Below are 17,731 nucleotides of genomic sequence, written 5' to 3' on the forward strand. Positions count from 1 at the left end.
AACTCTCCAGGTGGCCAAGAACATACATATGCACATGTATATAGACATACAATTCTTGTTGTCCTTCATCTTTGGACAATTGGCAGATTTGTTTTTTCCTTTTGCTCTACTTTATCGAAGGTAAACAGTGGTGATGGAAAAGACAGCAATCATTATAATGTCAAAAATCCCATCATGAATTAGGAATGGAGCATGCTCAAGGAGAAGACATTATCATTAATGTATAATGTAGTAAGGATTTAGCAATTAATTATATGGATCTCATCATTATAGAAAATCAAAGTAGGCAATTTAGGCCATTTTTTTTTTTAGATGGCTCTAATAAACGGGCAATATTTTTGTAATTTCCTTTCAATTTGCTCACAAAGGACATCATGCCCTGGGACTATGCATGCCAAGTGCTAACGTCAAACTGATTTAGGTGTAACAAGTGGTTTACTGGTTTTCAAACCCTTTACATGTATAGACCAGTACTGATGCACAGAGGAGAATCGATACTGCCATAGACCAGTGGGTGATTTCACCCACCTCCAAAACTGCAGCTATTCCTAGGAGTCAAATTTAGGAGATGTCAATTAAGCAGATAATACCGACAACTTCTCACCTATTTGTTTACAACAGATCTCATTTGTTTCAAGAGCAGCCAAAATAAATGGCTCAGCTCTGCCATCCTCTGGTCCTTTGAAGTATTCAAGAGTCCATTCTTGACAAATGCTATAGGGAGTGACCAAGGATAGACACAATTGAAAGGAAAATGTGTCTATTAGAGAGATACCTTGAACTTAACTCTATTTTTATTTTGTCTTCAAAAACAAAAGGTAATTTGATCCAAATTACTTCTTTTTCTAAGCGGTCATTAAATTTAAAAAAAAGGGGGACTCCTCTAGGAAGTTCACCAGTATCTTTCATAGGCTATTTTTTCAAACTAGGGAGAAAATAAATATGACAGGAGACAGTTCTTTTCATTAGAAGTATGCACTTTTATGAGCATCATTAAAAAGAGATGAGATGGTGTTTTGTGAGGCTTCATATTAGATTGCAGAAGAGATCGGTGGCCCAGCTAAGCCAGTACCATCACTGGTAAGAGCCATGAAAATTAGATTTCTTAGTTAACTGCAACACTGAAATTGAAGGGAGCTGAGTTATCAGCATGTCTGCAGTAACTGAAGTTGGAGAGCCGCGGGTACAATCTGTATCAGCTTTGGGACTGGGCTGGAGATCTGAGATGTCCAGATATCCCCCCCATCTGGCTGGAAGCCCAGCCCAGGGACAATCAACACCACTGTGAAAGCTACCAGACTTATTCAATGAGCACCTTCTACACATTTAAAAGGCTGCCCTCCAAGCCAGCTCTGAAGAGCCAGGCAAGTATCAGGTTTCCTCTGTGAGCTATGATTCTCAGATTGACTGCAAGGCTTGCACTTTGAGGGGCTGGTAAGGTCTGTTGAGAAAGGATGAGTGGATCACTACCCCCTGATTAATAAAACCAACCAGACCAAAAATTCTAGAAGCAGGATATTCTTAAAATATAACTTTTCTTCTTCCACTAAGACCCTTCTCTCAGAAACCAATTCCTGAAATTTGAATGAAGAACCCTCCTATTTCCCTACAGCTCTAGGAACCAGAAGCTTATCCTGACCAGAGGAAGGAGTAAAAGAATACACTTTGTTTTGATTGAGCTGGGCTGCTCTTAATTACTTGTAACACTGTAAGGAAAAGCATATGTTGCAAAGGCTTCAGTCTCAGAGTATGATGAAATCCCTATAGACAGGAGGAACTTCTGTAGACAGGTTGAAATCCCTATAATAATGAGGAATTAAAAAAAAAAAAAAAAGAAAGAAAGAAAAAAATTCTGCCCTTCCCATCCTAGTCCATGGGGTAAGAGAATGAAAGTGATGACTACTTTCTGGCTGTCCCAGTTAAAGATCTCAGGATGTCCAGGAGGACAAGGGCAAGCTACCAACCTCTCTCCCATCCTTGAGGTATCTAGAATCTTGAGGGCCCAGACTAGACGATGCCTCTACCAAGTTATTATCCTGTTGCTTCCTTAAGATTTGGGAGAATGGCATTGAAACATGTGAAATGTCATGTATGAAACGAGATGCCAGTCCAGGTTCAATGCACGATGCTGGATGCTTGGGGCTGGTGCACTGGGACGACCCAGAGGGATGGTATGGGGAGGGAGGAGGGAGGAGGGTCCAGGATGGGGAACACATGAGAAATAAAGGAATAAAAAAAAAAAAAGAACATTAGTGAGGGATAGTGAGTAGATGATAAAAAAAAAAAAAAAGGATTTCTTAGGCTGTAAACAGCAATGGCAGGAGATGTTTGCTCATATGTGGGTGCTATTTCATGCTGTTTTGATGGAGCCGTGTGGTTCTTTAAAGCAATAATTAAGGTGCTTCATCATTCTTTGAAACAATGAGATGAGTTCCGAAGTAGAAATTATTGCCCAATAATTTTTAGGATCATTAAGGCTTCTTTAGCTAGGATCCAGACCATTACTTCTCCCTCTTCTCTCTCCATCCCACGTCTGCCTCCTTCCACTGTCTCCCTCCACCTCCTCTGTTTCATCAGTTTGTTCACCTTGTTTTTGAAACCCAAGTCTGCCAGAAGATGTGGATGTATTTCTGAGGGGGTGGGGAATGGGGTATTCGCGTGGGGACTAGAATGGATTAGTAGCTCCTGTCTCATTTGCTTTAAGGCTGTGATTTCTATTCTTCCTCTAGCTCTTGCATTTTGAAAAATTCAATGCTCTGGGAAATGTTCATTGGAACACTGAGTCAGTAAGTTAGACTATAGAGAATGGCAAGCCAAAAATATACCCTTCAGAGAGCACAGTGACAAAAATTATACTCTACGTAAGGCTATTAACCAGCTTTAGGGCAGAACCAGGTCACTAACCTGGGGGGTGAAAGATGCTGACTGGTGACAAGATTCCAAGCACGATGGGTCAGTCGCCCTGCTTCCCACTTCCTCAACATTGCCTTGGTTTAGGCCTGCCTTTCTTCAGACTCAACTGTGTTCTCGTGCAACTCCAGAAACCCAGTGCTCTATGTAAACACACCTGTTTCCTGAAGTGGACAGAGGTCAGTGGGAAGTGGGTCCTCATTCTGGCACTACCTCAGGCTCACCAAGGAAATATAGGTAAGCTAGCTACTCCACCTTTCTTGGCCCAAACACCCCCTGTAAACAGAGGGCGTTGAAGGAAATTTATCAAAGCCAAATTCTGGATACTTTGATGGGCTGATCAAGAGTATACTGTGTGTTCTAAAAAGGTTCCGTTGCTTCCCCATTTCAGTGTCAGGCTTGGAATCCCACCCCAGCCCTTCAGTGGGCAGGTAGGGAGAAATTAAGAAAGTGGAGCATATTGGTCCTCAAAGAGATTATCATCTTAATTTTCTGGCCATGAAAGTCTCAGGTATTTCACAGGACGGATAAAACTAACTTCTCACCTGCGAATCCCATCCAACATCAGGACAACATTCTGCTCTTGTAGTTTAGCATGTATGTCCTGTAAAGGCTGTACCCCACTTCCCAGGGCAGTTGTTTGAATTCTCTATGCCAGAGACTCTGGAAGAATCAACGAGAAATGTGTCAGAGCTGAACTTTTGAAATACCCCTGTGGAAATAACTGCAGCAACTCCAAGTTCCCCCTAGCTTGTCACCACACATCGTTTCATGGGCAAGACTTAGAAATATTTTCCTCTGTCCCTCTCTCTCTAGCTGCAGTTGAAGGCAGAAAATAAAAGGGGAGGGGAGATGCTTCATACCATTGGGAAGGTTCATCTAAATTCATACCACTAGCTAGGTTATACTAATAAAGAGAAGAACTATTATAGCAAGTATGGTGCAGTAGAGCCAGCTGTCTGCAAACCCTCCCCTCCCCCAAACAAACCTCATCCTTGCAATGATGTTCCTGAAATCATTTCTGTAGCTCCAACAAACACTGCTTATAATCAGAAAACACTGCTCCTGCCTTTCCCACCAGGGATGTATTTATGCTTTGTAGCAATAGAATCTCTTCAAAATGCTTACAGGATGACATGACAAATAATCTTCACTCCCTTCATCTGGCCCTAAAATTAATGGGAATAGTGCAGACTGAACTCTTTTCTGGTTCCAAATTTTTAAAAATTAATAGACTTTTAAATGATAATGCTTCCATTAGGAAACCAACTGCTTCCTATCCCAGCTCGCCATCACCATATAACCACTTCCTCCTTTGTCCCCAGAAGATTCAAGCTAGGCATATTTTAAAAGACCTCTAGAATGGATAGATGTGTGATAAAACATATATAGTGAAATAGTAGTTGTATCGTCACTGTAAAGTTCTATTTTCCCCTCAGTTTCCCTGTCTCTAAAACAGGAGTATTGAATTAGTTGAGCATGAAGTTTTCCTAGCTGTAAAGCTTGTTGATTTTTTTTTTTTAAGGCCACTAAAGGTACAGTTGTCCTTTAGTTGCAGAGAAAAAATAAGGACTTCCCCAGACTCTGTGATGGTCTTACTCTTCCTCTTCTCCTCTCAACTTTCCTCTCTAAACCCACTCATGATTTTCCTAGTACAGTGGAAAAGACACGAGCTCTGAGTTAGAAGGCTGACAACCAAGTAGGTGAGTGATCTTGAGCCAGACCATCACCCCTCTGACTCTCAATTTCTTTCTGTATCTGGGGATAATACCCACATCACAAACCCACTGTGTCAATAAAATGATATAATGTTAACTCCATCCCCTTGTTGTAAACTGTAGAGCATTTTCATCATCTCAGCCACTCTGAAACTCCTTCTTACTTCTTCCTGTTTGCCAGAAGAGGTCACCAAAAAGCTTTCTTTCACAACTGAGGCTGGTACCCAGAGGGCCAAAACCCACACACCCTCCAGAGCAGCTGATTCATGCTGGGAAATTTCATGCCTAGGGAAAATTCAAGCGCCAAGCATTCTCTCACTGGTGAATGAGCTCACTTCAGAGGCTGTACACATTCCAAGAAACCTAAATTCTAGTACCGATTCCACTTAACAAGCACTGCGTCCCTTTTTCCACAGACACCATTTGAGTACTACCTAAATAGAAGCACCGTATTTAGTAAACTCTGTGAATAGTGCTCAGTCACACATAGACTATTAAGATTACTGTATGTCAGTCTATAACTTAATTCCCACAATGGCCCTCATCCTATTTCTTCTTTTATAGATGAGGAAACTGAGGCTCAGAAACATTATGTTACTATTACTAGCCCAAGTCCCAGCCTTGCCCAAGTTTGACATCATTATAGACAATGGGAAGCCAAGTTTTGAAACAGGCATGACATTTTTACCTCTTCCACTCATCTGTTTTTGACTTCAACAAATTATTTCACTGTGACCTTAGTCACCTGCTTGTAAAAACCTCTTATCTTCCCAAATTGTTGAGTATAAAGTCAAGCAATTGATGTGGTAGTTTACTTTGTCATTAAAAAACAGTATATCTAAGATACAATAGTTTAACTCAAAATATTATCTTCTATCTTCTGATAACACACACGGTTCCTTTTGCCTAGGTACATCCCAATATACATAAATGTAACCTCCTGTAACATTACATGCCAAGGCATACCATTTTGTACTAGACTGGAAATCAAGCATCGTGTAAATCAAGAACCAAAATAATCCTTGGCCTCCCTCTTGGTAATAAACAATACAAACCAGCCCACCTTTAAAGACTGACAGCCTACTAATCCAGTGTTTAGTACATGAAGGATTTGGAAGTGATATGGGGCCATTTTCTGGCTATAGAACTGTGGAAGCAAGCAAAATCAGTTGACAACAGGGCAGAGTGGGAATAAACAGCATTTGGAGGACAATGAGAACACCTTGTGTGTAGTCCTGTAGGAGGGGTCACTGTGACCTGGAATGGCTTGGATTTGGCTGGACTCAAGGGCAAGAACTAGACCTTTTCTGGAAGTCTTACTTAGGTCCCTCTAAACACTCACCCAAGAACCTACTACAAACAGTACACGGCACAGGAACCAAGAGTAATTACAGAACTTAATTTATGAAGTGAAATGTGATATGGATATGAGTAACTAAGCCAAAAGATATGTAACAGATGAGACAGAAATCAGGAGAGGTCTCTTGGAGGATGGCTATCTGGGCTCAGACTTTTAACAAGAAAGCAGTTTCCTTTTTAAGTCACCTTTCAAAGTGTTAAACCCAAGATCACTTCCTTCAAGTAGCTGCGGAGGTAAAAAGGGAGCAACTCTTTATAATCTATGAACGTAACCCACTGCCACTCCCAAAATTTTTTAATAAGCTACTACTTGTCTCCTTATGTTTCTGACTAAACAATCACCTAGGTAACTTGATGTGTACAAACTAGTCAGACCAGTTCATGGGAGTAGGCTTCTTACATTTCTGAGGTCCCCTTTGGCCTCATCCATGACTCTACAGTTGCACCCACAAGTCTGGCCTTTGGCATAACAGGACCATGAGCTATAAGCAGCAATGCCAGGCAAATCTTGGCTCCTGCTCTGAGGGCCAGAGCCGTATTCTGTGTAGCTCTGTCTGGATGCTGGTGAGCAAAAATGGCACTCTGAATGAACCCTACCTAGTGACCACAAGTCAGGTTCAGCAGGTCTCCAGGCAACTGTTGAGTGCTTGCCTTTAGGTGATTTTTCAAAATGTCTCAGCCTAGAGAAAGCTGTTTAGGCCTTCAAGGTTTGAGCTGGAAGCTCAAGGGGGAGGTTTCAAAAGAAAGTGTTATAGCCAGGACTAGAGTTTACATATTCTTTCCAGTTTTCCTATCAGCTTTGTTTTTAACCTCCCTACACCTGCCTGTCTTCATCTACCAGCTATTCTACTGCATCAAGGCAGTTTACCATGAAAGCAGGGTATCAGAATATAACAGAGCTTCTTTTCTTACAACACAGGAAGGGATAATAGAAGTTCTGAAGTAATTACTAGTGTGGAATGCGGGAAATATGTGACAGAGAAAGGAGGGTGCCATGGACTGAACGTTTCATGGCTGACAGGCCATTTGAGAAGTAGGAACCTTAAAAAACATGTGAGATTTTGACAGATGGGAGAAGAGTATTCTGGCAGAAGGAACATGACTAAAAATAAGGAGGTAAATAACAAAGGGCACAATATAAGGCACTGTGATTATCCATTTGGCTGAAGTCTAATGAATGGTAGGCATGTTTGGAAAGACAGATTTGGAGTACATCAGGACTACCTTAAAAGTAGAAAAAACCAAAAGGGTATCCCTTTCATGGTTTGTAAAGTAGTTCATTCCATCCCCTCACCATTAGCTGATATTAATACTTCCAACCCAATTCAAACTTACCGGTACTTTCTTGCAGGAAACTCAACTTTATCTTAGCAGCAGATATAGTAAGTACCCACTAGAAATTCACATCGTCAAGGACACCAATTCAAGCCAAGTATTAAGCATTTAGTTTGTGATAGGTAGGCACTAGAAAGAAGACAATAAAGGCACATTCAGCTCGCTATTCTACAGTGATTCTGAGAAAGTTACTCTTAGAGTTTTATCTTTTGTCAAATATCATGCCAAGCCAATCTTAGTACAAGGCAGGTATTTGTAAAGGAGAGACTGTGCTCCTAATATTATTACATTTTGTTGATCTGAAATATTAAACAGAGATGACCTAAAAGACAAGTACAGTTTAGCACACCCCTTTTTTTTCTCAGCTTTAAAATAATTCTCCCAACCCAGAGACCATCTCTCCATTCAAAGCACGAAATCATGACTATAAAGTAAAAAGTGTATGGAGGGGGAAAAAGTCAAATATGAACAGGAAAAAATAAAATAAGACAAAAGTAACTGGGTTTTAGTAAGTCATTGCCTATGGAAGTATATAAAAAGAATAGTTTCTTTCTGAATGATTTACCTTTCTTCAGAAAGAATATTTTTGGGAAAGAGAAGGTTAGTATTACCTATCCTAGTAAATGAAAGACTGCCCCAAGTCTTTTTTAGAAGTGGTGCTTACGTATCAAATAATCACTTTGCTAAACTCAGTTTTTCCCACATTAGATATATTTCTACCTCATTTAAAGTGTACCATGCTCAACACGTCATTTAGCCAGACTACGTAAGGGACAGAAAAAAAAAATGGACATACCACAGTGCATTTCAGAGCAGTTTTTAAATCCAGACTATTTCGTATTTTGATGGTTCGATCTTCCCATATTGGATCCATTATATTTTCAGCACTAACAACAGTTACAATGAGATGAGTAAATTAAATCCCAAAGTGTGCATCTTTGCTACTTAGTATATTGGACCCAGATAAAATACCTACCCAATGTGATTTCTGCACACATTAAACAAAAGTACAATGTTCTTAAAAAAAAATTTTTTTTTTTCAAAGCAAGTTAAATAGCCAAGTTCTACTTTCAAGACAAACACGCCAACTGACTTGAGCAGCCTGCAAATAAGTTTGAAAAACGATGCAATACACACCTTCACTGTTGGAATTAGACTCGACATGTACAACATGAACCACAAAGAGTCTAAGACAAAACCCTGAATGATTTTACGCCTGGAAGTAAGGCTGTCGAAGTGGATCCCTGTCTCATTGTCTGGATCAGTCCAAACTCAGTTTACCTAGAATGTTTCAAATCACTGCAAGCAATGTAAATTAACTAGTGTCATTCTGGGTGAAGTACACTTGGAAAGTACAGTGACTGCTCACTTTCTAAGTGTTCAGACATACTAAAGTGCTTCCAAACCACACATTATCTGGTCCTCTCCCAGGACAAGCCATTTCCAGAGACCTCATTCTCAAAATTGACTGACCCAGGGAACATGGGACATGACGAATTACCTTGCAACCAAAGTTGTGAATGCCCTAAGGCCCATAGACAACTGGGGATGAACAGGACTATTTGATATCCAATTCATAGCTAAGTCAACATTAATGAAAAAGCAGTTAGATTAATCTACAACATTCCAAAATGAGTGATAACATTATCAAATAAATGCTCAGTCACTGTACCCTATTTACATAATTTATCTTAGACTTTCTTTTTGGGGGGGGGTGGGAGGGGACAAGATTCATTCACTGAGATGGGCCAATCTCAAGATTTCCCCTCAACCTTGCCAAAGTAAATGCCTTCTGCATCACTGTAAGTCAGCTCCAAAGGACTTGCCCTTCAAGCTTTCCCCATTTAACTCATGTAGATATTTGCACAAAAGATCTGCCCTTTGTCTTAAAAGTTGCCTGACTTGATGTTTAGGCAGAAGAGCAAATCCCATGTATGATACTTCTGCAAGTAATTTTACATTTCCTTTTTTCCGAAAAGGTACTGCCAACTTACATGTGTGATACAGTGGAGATAAAAGTTTATTACTAAGGGACCTTCCCTGGGAGGTGTCCAGTGATCAAGACTCTGCTTCCATTGCAGGTGGCATGGGCTTGATCCCTGGTCGGGAACTGAGTTTCTGCATGCCTTGTGGCACCGCCAATAAAAACAAAGTTATTAACTTTCAGTGACTCTAGGGGTTGTTACCTGAAACCTCACACTCTGGTCATTACACTTTATTCAAAAAGTTCTCTTTTAACTCCAAAGAATAGAAAGGCACTGTGTAGTTCTTAGGTCACAATGCCAACACTGACTGTAGAGTCTGTTACAGGTAAGACAAATGCAAATTACAATTCTGACTGTAATTACAGTACTTTTTGGGAGATGTAAAAATTATGCTGGATTGGGCAGTGTTAGCTAAGCTGCTAAATGCTTCATCATCCATGATGGAAGAGGTTCAAAATAATTCATAGTTCCCTGTAGGAGACTGCAAAAATCACAAGCCCACACAGCAGTAACTGACAACTAGCCAAAGTAGAAGACATTTCTCAGTAGCCTGGGGACATCTTAAACAATGAACGGGCCTGGAAAACTGGGTCAGGATTACTCACAAAGCTCCTCATCCTTTCCTGGAAGAAAATGTGATAGTATGTCTTTTATATGGAAATTTCTTTGTATATATGTATAAACTTGGTATGGCCTTAATGCTGCAGTTAAGGATTTGTTTGGCTACCACCTTAAGCAGCGTGTTAAGCAATCGCCTCCTTATGGTATATTTTTACTTCTCCCTGGACTCTTAACCTTGAACAACCAATTCCCCTTTGTCCCTTATTCAACCCTGTTTTTTGCATGAAGTCATAAATGTTATGGCAGTTATTTTTTGGCTTGTAAAAAAAAATCTATTTCTGCAGTTTGAAGATGGAATGTAAACTTTCTGTGATACATGTATATATAAAAATATATTTATTGAACCATCCATATACACACATCCATGCTGATTCCAACGGAAAAAAATTAAAAGTTTTCTGAAATTTTCCCTGTGGTTAATTCATAGTTGTTACTACTTAACCAACTTGATATTAGGAGCACTTTTGAAATCTTGCAATTACCCGAGAGAAACCTACGTATCATCTGGAAAACATCATTTCACTTAAGACAAGGCTTTATGCTGTTCATTCAAGATATATTTATTGATAGGTGCTATGGGATACAAAGATGACTGAAACACAGATCCTGCCCATAAGGAGCTTACAGTCTAGCAGGGAAGACAGAACACGTACATGGGATACATGGTCAGAGCTAGGTTTCAGTAAGATGAATCTAACATTGTGTAGAAAGTAGACTGGAAGTAGAAAGAGGTAAAGAAAGCTGAGAGGCCACTGAAAGGAAGTGAGGAGGAAGGATGTGAAAGACTGCTGAGGTAGAACTGACAGGAACTAGCAGGAGACAGGATGTAAGGAGTAAGGAGACAGGAAGCAGGTGACTAGGGTGGCTTTGACTTGTAGCACGGGTGATGGCAAACTGAGAACGGAGTAGGTGTACAGGAAGAAATGGTGTACAATGAAACTTGGCACATACAGCTCCTGCGCGTCAACACAAAATGCCCAGGATATACTGGGCGCAATCAGAAAGAAACAGGTAATTGCCCAGACCAGGGATGGAAGTACTTCAAAATGACCAGAGACTTCTCCCTCTTCTGCCCACCCCTCAGTTTCACACTAATCCCCTCTGATATGAAATGTGTGATGCCTATAATTGACTGAATTATGGCCAATCCCTAGGCATGCCTCCCTCATAAGCATGAAAACAGGAATACATTATTCAACTGAGTGAGTCCTCATTTAAGGGTGCTTTCATTTTCATGTACCTCCAGGAGGAATGGATTAATCCTCCAGTCCTTGTCCTCCAGGAGATTATGGTATGTTCTAGTTCTAGGTTGAAGGCATAAGTTATAAGCTAAGAGAAAGGTATTAAATATTCTAGGAACACATTTCAAAATGAAGATTGGGATAGAATTTCCAACAGGAGGGACAATGTGGAAGAAAAGCAGATGAAAATAAATTTGCTCCTTACTTCAAATTCTGGACAGACCAACCCCCACAGGGTAATGAATTAACCTCTCCTAAGACATCTTAAGACATCTTTTCTCTTAAGGAGGAAAAAAAAGCTCTTGAACAAGGTCTTGGAAAAAAGGTTTTGATGGTAAGAGATGGGAGGTGGCGGGGGAGGGGAGGCAGGGAGAATGCAGATGCAAGTCTATCTTCAGGAGAGTGAAGGCACTTGAAGCCACGGAATCAGTAATACCTAGCTTGTCAGCAAACCATACACATCCTTCCGTGAAGAATAGGAAAAACCACTGGAAAGGCAGATTAGGACCCTGATTCAAACATGGTGCTGCCAGGCACTGAACCGGGTATATGGCTAAGACCAAATTGCTGCCCCTTAGGAGCTTACAGTTGTCACAATACAAGGTGGGGAAAGCACCACAATGTACAGAATGCAAACTGCTGACGGGTTTAGGAGAAAATTACAGCTGAGTTTCAGCTATTAACACATTAGGATACCCAATAGCTTTCTGACGGCTAGTAGTAAACCCATCCCTGAGGGGAACACAAGTTAATGTCCTTATTGACAAAAGGCCCTGGAACGGGGCATTAAAACAGTTGGAAGAAAACAAAAAACGTGGGTATGAAAACTGAGCTAATGAAGCAACTGGATAAGCACACAGTGTGGCTCCTTCCCTTTCCTCCCCACATCCTACCTTTCAACAGCTTTGGCTTACTAAAGCAAACACACGGCAGGACTGGAAACTCCTGAATGTGCTGTACTAGTCATCCGAGTCATCCACCTTTTGAAAATTGCAAGGGTTATACAAATCACCTTAGTCCTTTCCAGCACTGATATTCTAAGAAATCTAGGAGTCTCCTCCTGTTTCTTGTGATAATCATCAGTACGGGGGGGGGGGGACACTTTATAGAAATAGTTTCTCACTTAAAATTATGACTTTCTTTTAATATAAACCATAAATTATTCATATTCCATCAGCTAAATTCCACCCCTATCCCACTCTTCTTGAAAACCAATGTAGATACCTATGCAAATTTATTTTTAACACAATGTATGTTCTACATAGTCTACTTAAATTGTAAACTGAATCTTTAAATGAAGTCCCTTCTTCCCTAATTCCTTACGTGTTCATTTAAAAGGGCCAAATCACTGTACATACACTCCTCATAAAAAATTTAAGAATCTAAACCAAACCCAAACAGGTGACAACAAAACTTAGGGAGAGTATCAGTAACCAAAGTGGTTAATTACAGCAATAGTTAAAACTATATCCATATTAAATGATATAATCATCCCTCTAATTACTACCAAAAATACAGGAAAACTTCCCACAAGTGGGTTTCTGAAAAATAAATACTTGCTAAAGTACTTCAATAGTGAATTTTTGGGTAAGCATCACTTACTTTAAAAAAAAAAACACACAAAGACACACTGAATGGATACAAGTCCCTTAGGAATCTGTGACATTGGACACATTTCAAAGTAATAACCCTGCATAGATTTCTGTAACTGACCAGGTCACATGGTTTATGGAAGTAACAAGAGAACTGATTTCCAATACTATATTCTTCTCACTGGGGGTTACCAGGTTTGAGTGGAAACTGAAGAGGAGAGACTTCGAAAGTTATGCAATCAAAAGACAACAACTTTGATTCTAAGCCAATACATAAGCATGATCAAAAGTAAAACTGGTTAAGGGTTGTAGGCCACCTTTAATCAACCTTTCACTCATTCAGGCCATTATTAAAGACTGCTGCATGAACGCATGAGCAAAGCAATCTAATTTCAGCATCATTCAGAGTTAGATACATATCCACTAAAAATAATAAAAATCAAAGTTTTATCTCACATGTGCCACTGTATCTTTAATTCAGTCTAGTAAGTTCACAAGCCCATCTATGGTCCCCAGAACCTTGATATTACAGTAAACACAAATTCCAAAAGGTATTACTACCCTAAAACCAGAAGTCCTCATTTAATGACCTAGTACAACATGACAAGCAACTTTAACCTACAACCCATCCCACATAAAGTATTGCTAAGTTTCTAACACATGCTTTAAGGTTTCTAACATTTGCAAAAGACTACCCCTAATTGTCCACTGCCAATGTGTGGTACATTAGGCACTTAGCTAGAACTCCATATTCAAATAAATGTTGAAGTTGCTTCTTTTACAAGATTCAAAATTGCTCAACTACAAGTTCAACAACTGTGTAATCTGTATACAGCTCCTACAGAGATTCTTTTAAGTAGCACAAAAATAAAGCTTTAATATAAAAATTATTTTTATAGATCAGTAGATTTGACAAATGCAAACAACTTACCTAAAATAAGCCACAAGAGAAACAATGGACTACAAATTTAAACTTCATAGAAAGAAATTTTCATATATTCTAACAAACGGTATCTATAAAGTGCCACGTTCTCCACTAAATCACTAACTCTACCAGGTTTCTCAAATAGAGGGATGAAGAAAAGTATCAGAGGATGGCAGTTATAAGCAAAAAACACAACTCAACTAACCTGGATGATGCTAAAAATATTGTCTTCCACATCCAGATTAAATTGTACTAAATGTATTACCAAACCAGATGAGAAAATAATCTAGTAATTCAATAGCAATGTGTTACAATACAGTCTGCAAATAAAAAGAAGCCCTACAAAATTAATGTTTAACTACTTTACCCTCATGGGAATAGAAAATGGTAATGCTAGTCTTGACCTGAAAGTTTTGCAGACTCAAGTCTCTACACTATAGTTATTTCATGCCCTATTCCCTTAATGGTATTCAAATGTAAATACAGGTAGGCACTATGGTTCTAGAAAAAAAGCATCAGTTTTGGAGGCCAATCTGCTCCTACTACATGGAGGTTCGTGATGTACTTTCTTCACCTACTACTTTGGGAGGGGAATAACACCTAATTCACAGGGTATAGCTGTGAAAAATTTAGTTGTCTAACCTAAAACTAAAGTGCAATTCAACTAACATGGTGGTAGTAACCTACTGATCCAAAACCAAACAATTATTCTTGCATTATCCATTTCACCACTTCGCAGCAATAACTCAAAATGTTGAGAACACAGGAAAACACAAAACGGCCCTCAATATAAAGCAAACAAAAGTATTTTTGTACAGCCAAAGGTCTATTTATTTTCAACAGGTCTTAAAAGACTGAGATCTACTGAACCAAACTAGTGTACCTTAGCTAAAATGTTCATGTGTGAAGGGTTTTAAGCTCAGGAGAAAAGAATTACATGTTGGGCCATTCCAACAGACAAAAAATTAAGTTGAATGTGATGAGGTGATGCTCCCTACAGAAAATCTTGCCCTCATCTATTTTATTTTCACTAACTGTGAAATATGTGAATAGATGTGTACCTAGGGTAACATGTTTATTACATCAGCAGTAAATGTTATCAGTGATAGCTAGATACTTAAGAGTGTTAACCAGGGTGCTGAATCCTATTTATAAAGTCCAATGCAAGTCAAACCACCACAATATCCCAATTATGGTAACTTGAAATTACTGAAGCAACCTTTTGGGAAATTATGCAGGAATTCCCTGCAATAAATTACAAGCAGCATATAGTATATTGCTACCTCTCCAAATTAAAACACAATACACACACAATTGGTACAAATAAAGTAAAGTTGGGATTAATTACTTACAGTAGTTGTTACTATAATTCCTGAGAGATTTCTAGTTGCTATTTTTCTGAGACTCTATTTCAAACGAATGAGTCTTCACTCCAGTTGTCCTACTCCACCATTCTACCCACCATGAATTACAGGAGTAAGGACTCCCTGTGTTCTCAGTGGGGTTGCTTCATTTTCCAAGAGCATTTTGGCATCACTGGCCCCCATTCACCAAACACCAGATGCAGGGCATGCATCTCCCTCCACCCGCCTCCCCACCAAAAAACCCCACAAATTTGTGCATGTCCTCTAGGATATAACAATAGCCCCAAGTTGAGAAACACTGTATTTAGTTAGTGCCCTTAAAGCTCTGCTCTGAGGAGGAAAAACATTTAGAAATGTATGGTTTAGTATTCACTTATGAAAAATGATTTCTAGGTTATCTATATTTTATCACCTAATAGTTACTGCAACTTAATTTTTTTCCTCAAAAATAACTCAGGCTAAATTTTCTTTTCTACTACAAGCTTAATATAAGCTACAAAAGTACAAGCTGAATTTCTTCTAATTCTGGGCCAAATGAAGTGGTTACCAACTAGTTGTTTAAACTGACCCAAAAACCAGCTATGGGATTCAGTTATGTAAGTTTTTTTATGTTGTTATATATGAAGGAGATGTTGCCAATTTTCAAATATTTGTGGTACTAAGGACCAACTGATAACATCAAAAACTTCATTTAACATTACGCCCTTCAGTAAACCTAGTTTCCCAGTACAGCAAAACATTCCTATTCCTACTAATATACTAGCCTCAAACAATAGTCTTAAAGATGAACACTGTTAAAAAAAAAATAAGTTTAAGTTGACAACCTCATTGCCCTTCAATTGGTAGTGACAAGTTATCACACAAAGGCTTGCTACACAAATGTGTGAACAAAGCCTTCACCCATCTCACACACAGCACTCAACACACACCATGCAAAACGAGTATTAGTCTATATCGCCAGATCTTCCAGAAACGTTTTAATAAAAATTGGCCATTTCCAAGAAATACCCACTGCATGCCCACCAGGGAAAGGGAACCATAACAAAACAGAAAATTTACCATATGGCTATGATTAAAAGAAAAAAAAAAAAAACCTAGCACTCACTCAAGCACACCATCAAAGTCCAACATTAATGTCACATTCTTTCTTACGGGCTATGATTAGGATTCTGAATAGACACTGAAATAAAACTTAATACAAATGCTGAACTATTCAGGTCAAAGGACTCTACAGAAGCATCTGTACTCAAAGGCATTCCAGTTTGAAACTCAATTTCAGAATAAGGCATAACAAATGAACACAAGACATACAGAGTAAAAAATGGGGTCATAATTCCCAACATACTCTGAACCTGATAGAACAAATCTAGGGGTCTTTTTTTTTTTTATTATTATTTTCTTTAAACAATTGCCAAGACTGGAATCAAAGATAAATAGAAGGCACAACAGTTTTGCTCTGGTTTTGTGTTACTTAGATTTGGAAATTTTTTTTGTTCTTTTTTCTTTTTTTACAAATACAAATTAAACATGAAAAAAACTCTACTTCAAAAAAAAACAGTTCAAGAAAAGCTTATCAGTTGCATTCTAGACATTTAAACCTATCTCACAACTTAAATTCCAATGTCAAAACCAGTAGATTTTAGAACTGTTTTGTGATCATGTTTTAAAAGAAAACTCGAACACCTTTTATTCAGTTTTTAACCACATCAACGAGAATCAAAATTGTCAATTTTTCCAATGGCAATTTCTCCACACCAGAAGATAGTCATGACTCTCAAAGAGGAAAACAATTTGGGTTTCTCCGGTCTTCAAAATGTTTATCAAATCCTGTAGTTCTCACAGGCTTTTGAAATACATAGAAAGTAAGTAAGAAATAGTCCAATGAATGAAACATACCAAATGTCAGTAAGAAGCAAGACACATTCCTTTGGGGAAACTGTTAAAAAAAAAAAAAATCCAGTCTGTATATGCAAATAAAGCAAAGAAATTCAGTCTTTTTTTTCTTCTTTAAAAATCCATTTTTCCTAAAATATTCCACAAAATTGGAAGTGACGGACTAAAAGGTGGGGGGCAGGGGAGAGAAGGAGCACACACCATTAACACAAAAAGTAAAATTGTACAAACTTAAGCAGTTTATGATAGACTAGGATCATATTCCAAGATACCAAGGTTGGCTGAAGAAATTCATCATTCTGTGGGAGCTAGTTTGTACTGCTGCCTGAAGACTGGTGAAGAGCAATTCACTGCCTTGGAGCAATGCTCCTGCCCACTCCAAATCCTGGTTTCTGCACCATGCCTCCACGAGGTGGGCCTCTCATGCCACCACCCAGCCCACCTCGAGGGCCTCCAGGTCCCCGCAGGCGGTTATCCCGGCGGTCCCCTTCACGGGCAGCTCGAGTCTTCTTTTCTTCCACGTTCAGACGGACCTCTCCTCTGAACATGATGGGCTGTAAGAATCAAGGTGAACAGATTTACAGAGTGCTTATGAACTACTCTCAAAAGAGTAGCAAAAGAGCTTATGAGCTAGCTCTCAAAGATAAAAGAAAGCTAGAAAAAGAAAAAGAATCAGCAGCTTACAAATCAGCTGCCTTCTCACAGTTCACTTTTTGTCTCAAACTCAGAACACATAATTTTTCCATTAACAGATACATGAAAAAGTGATCAGGTATTCAAGTTAGTTC

The 17,731-nt window shown here is 39.0% G+C and overlaps 1 protein-coding gene across 2 annotated transcripts in view; it reads right to left on the reverse strand.

The window, feature by feature from the left end:
• Positions 1 to 10,467: 10,467 nt before the first annotated feature.
• Positions 10,468 to 17,731, reverse strand: part of G3BP1 (G3BP stress granule assembly factor 1) — a 35,461-nt gene continuing 28,197 nt past the window's right edge. Inside the window, exon 12 of one of the 2 annotated variants that reach the window (XM_027545902.1) lies at positions 10,468 to 17,497. In XM_027545902.1, the coding sequence (XP_027401703.1) occupies positions 17,291 to 17,497 (207 nt within the window). In that variant the 3' untranslated portion in view covers positions 10,468 to 17,290. The remainder of the gene's footprint in view (positions 17,498 to 17,731) is intronic. The other variant, XM_027545901.1, reaches the window with a different exon arrangement.

The sequence above is a fragment of the Bos indicus x Bos taurus genome, chromosome 7 (assembly GCF_003369695.1).
Source record: "Bos indicus x Bos taurus breed Angus x Brahman F1 hybrid chromosome 7, Bos_hybrid_MaternalHap_v2.0, whole genome shotgun sequence".
Classification (NCBI taxonomy): domain Eukaryota; kingdom Metazoa; phylum Chordata; class Mammalia; order Artiodactyla; family Bovidae; genus Bos; species Bos indicus x Bos taurus.